The following is a 9,209-nucleotide window of genomic DNA, read 5'->3' on the forward strand; positions in this document are numbered from 1 at the left end:
GAAATTAAGGATACACAATCTTGGGGTGGAGGCCATGCTTAATGGTGGAGGAGGACATGTGAGGAGGACAAGGCTTACATGCGACACAGACACACAAACAGACATATAGCCTTGACATTGTAGCATCCCCCAAACTGCACCTACTTGTGTTGTGACATTAATATTATAAACTATCTGAGCAAATTCACCATACACTTTATGTAATTTTGTATCACGTCCTAGTAGAACCATGCTTTATGTCCAGGTAGAATTGTGCTTTATATAAAGCTTTGAGCTTATTGGGATTGGGATTCATTCTAGATAGTGAAATATATGTGAATCTAGGTTGTGATTCAATAACATAGTAAGGATGATGTTTATAAAAATAAAAGCTATGATCCATTAAGCATTAGAATATGTATATGTAGGGAAGGCTTTGAGCCTATAGGGTACCATTCTAAATTGTGGAGGATATGTGGATCTAGGCTTGAATAAAATAATGCAGTAAGGAAGCAGGATTATATTTATAAGGCCTAAAGCTATCCCATTAAGCATTAGAATATACATCTCTCTCCCCCTCCCTCTCCCTCTCCCTCTCCCTCTCCCTCGTATCAAGATGTCCACTTGGGCGAGGCCAGACAGTATTCAGCAATTGCAACTCTGTTTCTGTTCTTCTTCTTCTTGTAACTCGCGAGGAAGACAATCACGCAGAGTTTCTCTGCTAGGATCAGCTCAAATCCGTGGCCCAGGCGCAATCAGCAAGAAGCTGAAGAAGATGACGATGATGATGAGGTTATCAGTAGGAGATGCGAGCAGGATCGATGGGCGTGATGAAGATGATGATCAGAGAGGCATGAGGAAAAGCATGGCGGTCTCGCTGCAGGCCGCCAAGGCTGATCGGTTCGGCGCAGATCAGAAGACACTGAACAGAGCAGCTGATGATAAGTACAATTACAGCAACTGTATTGGGCAATCATCAGAACATGATGATAGGTCAGTGGACGAAAACGATCAGTATGACGTTCATCAGGAGGCGGATGAGAAGATGAGGAGGATGAGAAGGACGAGGCTGAGCATGCAGTGTAGTGCTGATGATCAGAGCATAATTGCAGGCGATGGCCATGTGGGTATCGACGACTATGATGATGGTAGCAGTGATAGTGGTGGCTTAGTGTTGATGAGGGGGAGGCTGGTGGAGGGCGGGGGAGAGGCGGGGGAGAGGCGGCAGATTTTCCGGCAGGCCTTCCCCATCCGCTGGTACGACGTCAATGCCTTCGACAGCGCTGCTTCCATCAACACCATCGCCCTTCTCCTCCAGGTGGCTCTCTCTCTCTCTCTCTCTCTCTCAAAGTTTTAGATAATTTCCCTCTATAATTCCCACATTAATGTGACATATGACAACATCAAGAGCTATTGCACGAGGGACCCTATACTAGCTAGGTGCAGAGGGAGAAGTTCCTTTGGCCTTCTCTCTCTCTCTCTCTCTCTCTCTCTCTCTCTCTCTCTCTCTCAAAGTTTTAGATAAATTCCCTCTATAATTCCCACATTGTGACATATGACAACATCAAGAGCTATTACACAAGGGACCCTATACCTAGTTAGGTGCAGAGGGAGAAGTTCCTTTGGCCTTCTCTCTCTCTCTCCCTCATAAAGTTTTAGATAAATTCCCTCTATAATTCCCACATTGTGACTATGACAACATCCTGAGATGTTGCATGGGAGAGGGACCCCATACCTAACTAGCAAGGGAGGGATCCCATACCTAGCTAGGTGCATTGTGGGGGGGGGGGGGGGTGGGCACAAGCTCTTCGTTTGCCATCCCTGTCTACACCTACCTAGCTATGTGGTGCCTCCCAATGGGAAGATCATGATGTTAAACGCAAGAGGGGAAAGCATATTAGGGAAAATAGCCCCTTTTTCCACATGGGGAAATGTCCAAGACTTCTCTCTCTCTATCTTTTTCTGGACATTTTTTGATGTGGGAAGAGGGGCTCTTTTCCCTTCTCTTTCCCCATATAATTCAACATCATGAACTTCTGCTCAAGCGACACCTAGTTAGGTGCACACACTTTCTCCCAGGGTTGAGGAAATATGTTTTTGTTGAGAACCATGGATATATCCTTCTCATTTCACATTGAGGAAAAATTTGGAGAATCAAACCAATCTTTCCTCCATGTTTCCAGAAAGTATGACAACTATGTATTTTTTGAAATGCATTTTTCGTCATTGTAACAACATGGAGAAGGCATTTGCGAAACATTGCAACAACATGAAGAAGGCTTAATCTTAGTTAGAATATTGTCAAATCTATGCTCAATGGCTTGCTAGATGACAATTATATTAGCCCATTTAACATCTATATAGCTACATGAACTATGTAATTGCCATATAACATCAAATAAACAAGTCAAACTAATTGGTCCCTTGGTATTACTAAACTAGCTTTAACTCTATACATACTTGATGGACAAAACAACATTTCCTAATTTTGTGTTTGGTAGCATGGGTTGAGATATTAATAAATTGGCCCCTTTCCTTTTGTTTACGAGACATCTTGTAATTAATATTCAAGAATATACATAACCATCTATTTATTCATTTATCTATTTGTGTGTGTGCATGTGTGTACATATGTACATATGCATGTACATACACATGTATTTATATATGCACGTATATGTATGTAACATACATACATACATACATACATACATACATACATACATACATACATACATACATACATACATATGTAACATACAAGAAGTTTTAGTCATTTTATATTGTTGGAAGCTCTATGTTATAGCTTATTTCCATGTGGCCTATCTCAACACCATGAGCTCCTTGAGTGGATTGGGGATCATAAATGTAAGAGAGACTCCGTATCATTTGATGTGGTAGTATCTGATATCATTAGTTGATCTAATGCACAATAGAACCACTCAACATATATTTATGTGGTAGACATGGATTTAATGAACCCCCACATCTACTTCAAGAAATGGAGACTCATACCTACAAAAATGCCTTATAATTGCTTTGTGTAAAGATCTAATTAAATGTCTAATAAAAAGACATTGTAAGAAAGGACAAGGTAGTAAAGATCCATTATGCTATATTATTTGGTCATGTGTTCAATACTTGAAATCCAAGAAGTCACATGGGATATGTATGATGCAAGTGGCATAATATAAGAATTGAACTTGACTTAGTGGGCTAGCCAACCACTGGCCAAAAACAAAGCGATGTAATTGCTCTTTCTAATTGCACGGGTTTCTCAAAAGTGAGTGTGTGATGCTAAATACACTTGTGCTTTACTTCTTATGATGATGAGGAAGAGGAAGAGGAAGAGGATAATGAAAATGACAAAGAAGAGGAATAGTAGTTACCTGCCTCAACGAGCTTGGAAATAAGCTTTCTTGCTAATGAAAATCAGGGTGAAAAGTCAAGAAGAAGAAGAAGAAGAAGAAGAAGAAGAAGAAGAAGAAGAAGAAGAAGAAGAAGAAGAAGAAGAAGAAGAAGAAGAAGCAATGAAAAAGAGTGGGAGAAAGAAGATGTTTGAAGATAATGGAGAGCAAAAGAAAAGATTAAAATGTACTTTTTAAATTCTAATTAAAAAAGTGGTTTGTTCTCAATGAAAAGTAGAAATTGAGAATATGGCCTTGCTTGTAGGCTAGCCATAGCAAAGACAATGTTATGATTAAAAGTAGACTTTTCAATCAAACCATGTAAATGTCTTATATTGCCTTTGATGCATGTAATGCTTACAAAAAGTAATTGTTTGCACTCCATCAAATTATTTTGGTGGGCAAATAGCATGCCAGTACTTACATTTCTAAAGGTAATGCCATTAACCACCATGAATATTTAGGTACATTGTATGCTTGGTTTCCTTTGACTTTTTCCATAATTAGGGGTTGTTACACAACACAATTTCACAAACACATCACTTTTTATCTATCACATGAAAAATATTGCATAATAGTGTGCTTGATATGAGTTTCAAAAAAATAAATAAATGTGGAAATTACTCATATGTAATGGTCAGTTACAATTTTTGACTTATATGTTTAGTTGAGAATGCCAATAGTGCTTGTATTTCATCTTACTATGAGAAAAAGCTCCTCAATAATAATATTGATATGTTTCTTACCATGCCATTCACTCATCTTTATTAGATTTTAGAAAAGATAAAGAGCTAACTCAAGTTGGATTGGAATTTTTTTCAAAAAGGAAGTTAGAAAATATGAAAGAGCTAATGGTAGTGGATTGTTATTTGTTTGAAAAGGAAACCTCATTCAACCACATGAATATCTTGGAGCTCACAAGAAATGACACCAAAAGGAGGCAAGGAGGCATGAGGAGTAACCTCATATGGGTTGTTACAAGACTTCACATCAAAATGACCAAATATCCAAGATGGTAAAGCATCAAACACATCTTCATTATTTTGATGAAAATGTTGAGGATATATTCAAAAATTGTACTAAGCACAAGGGTGATGCTTGGAATTCAAGGTGTGACAATATACATAGAGAAGATTAGGTATTGTAAATGCACTTTCACATAATCATGCCTGCATACATGTATCACTTTTGATTTGGTAGCTGTGCATTGTTCATAGCTTGTTCAGTTTGATATCTTGCATGTGCATAATGGACTAGGCTTTTATTGCTTGAATTGGTCTTTTTTCATCCAAAAATCAAGTACCTAATGAGAGAGAGAGAGAGAGAGAGAGAGAGAGAGAGAGAGAGAGAGAGAGAGAGAGAGAGAGAGAGAGAGAGAGAGAGAGAGAGAGAGAGAGAGAGAGAGAGAGAGAGAGAGAGAGAGAGAGAGAGAGAGAGAGTTGCCCAGCTTCCATGTGACAAATGTAGATCCCATGCTATGCATGCATTGTTAAAGTTATATTTTGTGAAAATGATAGTGGTTTCTATAGCTATCTCTAGTCTATACACAAGGAATCACTAGCACAAGTAGCACTATTAAAATACAAGAGAATGAAACCATGATTTGGTTTAGGCACATCTAAACGTGAACTAACTCCAAAAGGTTAAACGATGATGATCATGTGTGTGTGTGTGCACAAGTGGATCTATACATGTCCACGTGTGTGCATGTATGCATATGCATGGATGTTGCATGCATGTGAACATACCTATTATATGTGCTTGGTTGAGGCTTGATTGATGTGGAAAGGAAACCATAATCAAATTAAAAGTTGATGCATTATAAACCTCATTTACTTAAAACTTTCTAACTTTGTAGGGGAAATACTATTGAGATAGACTCTTGGTTGAATAGCCTTGGTGCAAATGGGATACGTAGAGACTTTCTAGTTCGTGATCATCATAGTAAAAGATTTCTTGGATGTGCAACCAGGTACTTGAAATGTACTAATCCTCTTCAACAGTAATATTCACATTGTCACATTTTTGGAAAGATTGTATTACTTGATTATGTATTCTTGTTGGTTTTGCACATATGGTAGCAATTGGGTGCTGATGAATGGAGAGAGTCACAAGTTATCCAAGATTCCACAGTCAACGAGAGATAATATCTCCTCGTATTGTTTAGATAGGAGAATCATACAAGTTGATCCATTTGGGATGATACCAATTATCAAAGATCCTACTTGCTTTATCAAACAAGGTCTCGTGGTGAGTTTATATTTCAACCTTCATATAATAACTAGTGTTTTCCCAAAATTTCTTGAAAAAGAGAGAGGAATGGCTAATCAAATTAAAAAATACACTCTTCTTTTATCTGATCTTAAAAAAAAGCAATTTACCTTCTTCTCATACAAGACCATTCTATATAGTTGGGGTTAGAAGAAAAGTAAAATTCATCACACTATCATTTACAGACACTTCTTTTTGGTGGGCAACCACATAATATACATCTATCTTTTTAAGAAAAGAGCTACTAAGAAGATTTTTTGCTCCAATTTGTTTTTTCCCATCACTGGCACATATGCCATGAAATGGCATATATCTACTAATAAGAATATGGAATTTTACATAGACAAAATATGGAAATGTTGCACCACATGTTTATCTATGTTAGTTAGTTTGATGCTATTTGTATTCTCATGTAGGTTGTCCATAGAGCAAGAAGTAGAGGAAATCTTATGATTTACTTGTAAAGAAAGCTTATCAAAAGGGTTGGATTTGTGTGTGAGGGTGTGAGCATGCCTTTAAACACACATGTACATCAATAGTGCTTTTTATTCCTTACATTGGCAATTTTCCAATTTGTTTCATATTGAGAATTTAAAAGCAAAAAGCACAAATATAGCTTAGGATAAGTAATATGTTCAACTTGCAACATGCATGAAGAAAATGCATCAAGATAACTCTATAGGAGCAAACATGCTACTCTCTTTTCCTTTAGAGATCTTACTATGTTAGGGAATCTAGAAATACAAGTATTATGTTGACTATAAGCTTCAAGTTCACATTCAATTAGAGAGATGCCCATCCTTATTATTGAATTGATATTCCAAATTACATACTTTTTAGCAGTTACTAACGGTCCCAATATTATGGCCAACATTTCAATGCAAATACAATATATTGACTTAAAAGGAAACATGTGAAGCCTTGTAACATATGATGATTCTTCTCTTATACTTTCAACATTTAGGAACATTGAGGAAAAAATCCTTCTCACTACTAGCCACCTCAAGGGGTTGCACATATAAGACCCCTTGTTTATGTATTATATGGTGATGAAAGGCTCCTTTTTCTTAAGAAACTTGTAGGGTTTTTCTTACATTGCAAACAAAAACCCTATTCTATAAGTGTAACCTTGTAAGTTGCATAAATTTTATCAACTAAAGGCCCTCTTAGTGAGCTCAAAGGATACACTTAAATTTTTAGAGTAGAACCCCATCATATAACTAGTAATAAAAAAATTTGATTAAAAAATAACTTAAAGGAAGCTTTTATTCCCAAAGGAATATTAAGGTGTTTCATGTTAGACTTAATTTCATGGCCAATGATCTAATGTGGATGGATTAAAAAGTCCCTAGCACTTAGCCACTATTAGATGATGTGGCCAAATCCTTGTATATGGTCCAAGAGATGGTCCTTGTCTATTCTAGGAATGATCATAATACATTTTAATCCATGACTGATTCATATGTAGAAAAGTATTTCGTCATATCAAGAAAATTCATGATAGTATCCATTATATGTCATAATGTCTTACCCCTACAAACAACTTTTCGGAATAATTATAGCTCAAATAGACCTATGCAAGTTTCACACCATCAAATTTGAATTCACTTGTTTGAGCAGCTTTTTCATGCAACCTTGCAAGCTTCATAACTTGGGATGAAAATATACATTGATGAATAGCAAAATCAACATGCTAGAACTTTAAATATCAATTTGAATCGTTGTAGGCCCATACTTGCTAACGTTCAAAAGGGATGCATGTATGCTCCATAAACACGCACAAGTGCAAATGATTTGTCTTTTGTAATGACACATTTTCTTAGTGTCCTAGATCTTAACACCATAGAGATTGAAGATTACTTATATATGTGAATGTGGATTACTTAAACACTTTTCATAGTTAAGTTTTGCTTTTGTTAATGCTTTTGACAGAAGGAAATGCTATTTGTTTTGGAGAAAGGGTTAATATGTAACAAGTTTTTTGTATTAAACAAAATTTTTGAACCTAAATGTTTTCCCCTTTTTCTTATACACTTTATGAGACTATTCTTTAATTTTATATAAAACAAAATTCATGAAATTTTATGCTTGTTTCTATTTTAAGACAAAGTAAATTAATTTGATTCATTTGATTTAATCTTACTCATTTGCCTTTGTCTTAATAGTATAAGCTTTATTAATTCAATACTAGCCCTCTTGTTTTCTTTTTACAAAACAATTCTTTCTTCATTTTCTTATGGAATGAAAGTTATTGACCTCTCATTTTGTTTCTTCTTACAGCCCAAAATATATGACTTTGATTTGAATCAGCATGTAAATCCAACCAAGTATGTAGGTTGGATACTAGAGGTAAAGTAATCTAAAGTCCTTAATATCCTTTTTGTCATATGTACTTAGCTAGCTAAATGAGGCTCAAATTGAGGTATCATTGACTAGCTAGATAAAACATGGAACTTACATGAAGCAATGTATATTTTTAAATACATCACACAAATTCTAGTTTTGTGTGCAGAGTGTTCCAGACTCTGTGATAGAATCATCTATTCTAGAGAGCATTACCTTGGAATGGAGGCGAGAGTGTCACCCTTGTGACATCATGGATTCCATCACTTCATTTCCCCCCAAATTTCTTGACATGCTAATGCAAGATACACCCTTGAAGTTCACTCATACTTTACGCTTACAAAATGTTGGGTTAGAATTGGTTCGTGCCAAAACCCAATGGCAAACAAGAAGGTAAATGGATTTACATTTTTTAAATGGAAAAATTGCTCCCTCCTTGTACATACAATGTTCATGATACTCAAAGGAATACAATCTCCATGTAAAAGCTATACATGAAGGATAGATGGAGAATTCACATTTTAACTAGATGGAAAATACTATGCTTGACCATGTGGTGGTTGTGAAATGTCTATAATCTACCCATTCTAAAATGTAAAAGATGTATCAATCATTTTTGGAGTATATAATATGCGACATATGGTGTGCATGGCATGCCATCCCTTGAGTAATTGTTTGTTACATTAATGGTCAAAGGTGCTACTCTTGTAAAAAGCATAGTTTATATCAAGTTGAATGGCCAACTAATTTTTGGTTTTGATGGTGATTCTCTAGGTTAGGACCCTACACGAAATCCCTAGAAACATGAGTATAACACCAAGAGCACCATAAACATTTGGTACTCTTTCTACCATACCAACAAACTAGCATTATTAAAAAATATATATTAGCATACAACAACCTCAAGAGAACAAATGTACTAAGCCTTCAAAACAGGGCAATAAGAATGAGGTACTAATATAAAATAATTGGTACTTATAGAAACATTCCATGGTTTTGAATGCACACAATTTCTCAATGGTATTGAAAGCATTCCTCCTTTATAGATGTGAGGTTGTGATCAACTTGGTACAAGACCATGTGCATATGCAGTGTCAGTTGTTGGGGAGGAGACTTATGAGGCATTTGAAAGTTGACCTTGCATGGCTATTGCTCTACAATGTGTACATTTATTCACCTAGCATCATATTGTCTTTGCACCCCCTTTAT

General features: G+C 36.0%; 1 protein-coding gene across 1 annotated transcript; it reads left to right on the plus strand.

The window, feature by feature from the left end:
- Nucleotides 1–304: 304 nt before the first annotated feature.
- LOC148010134 (palmitoyl-acyl carrier protein thioesterase, chloroplastic-like) lies at nucleotides 305–8,830 on the plus strand. The gene is made up of 6 exons (XM_087673231.1): nucleotides 305–1,297; nucleotides 4,268–4,401; nucleotides 5,245–5,358; nucleotides 5,468–5,636; nucleotides 7,938–8,006; nucleotides 8,170–8,830. The coding sequence occupies exons 1-6, from the start codon at nucleotides 596–598 to the stop codon at nucleotides 8,395–8,397; spliced, it is 1,416 nt and encodes a 471-aa protein (XP_087529357.1). The 5' UTR covers nucleotides 305–595; the 3' UTR covers nucleotides 8,398–8,830.
- Nucleotides 8,831–9,209: the final 379 nt, after the last annotated feature.

Source organism: Lygodium microphyllum, chromosome 30 (assembly GCF_053477565.2).
Source record: "Lygodium microphyllum isolate KBCC chromosome 30, Lygodium_microphyllum_v1.1.10, whole genome shotgun sequence".
Classification (NCBI taxonomy): domain Eukaryota; kingdom Viridiplantae; phylum Streptophyta; class Polypodiopsida; order Schizaeales; family Lygodiaceae; genus Lygodium; species Lygodium microphyllum.

Bases quoted from the DNA above. Each gene is read 5' to 3' on its own strand.
- LOC148010134 (XM_087673231.1), top strand. From the start codon at position 596: ATGTCCACTTGGGCGAGGCCAGACAGTATTCAGCAATTGCAACTCTGT. The intron at 1,298-4,267 runs GTGGCTCTCTCT...TTGTTTGAAAAG, and splicing joins CCATCGCCCTTCTCCTCCAG to GAAACCTCATTCAACCACAT. The intron at 5,637-7,937 runs GTGAGTTTATAT...TTCTTCTTACAG, and splicing joins TTATCAAACAAGGTCTCGTG to CCCAAAATATATGACTTTGA.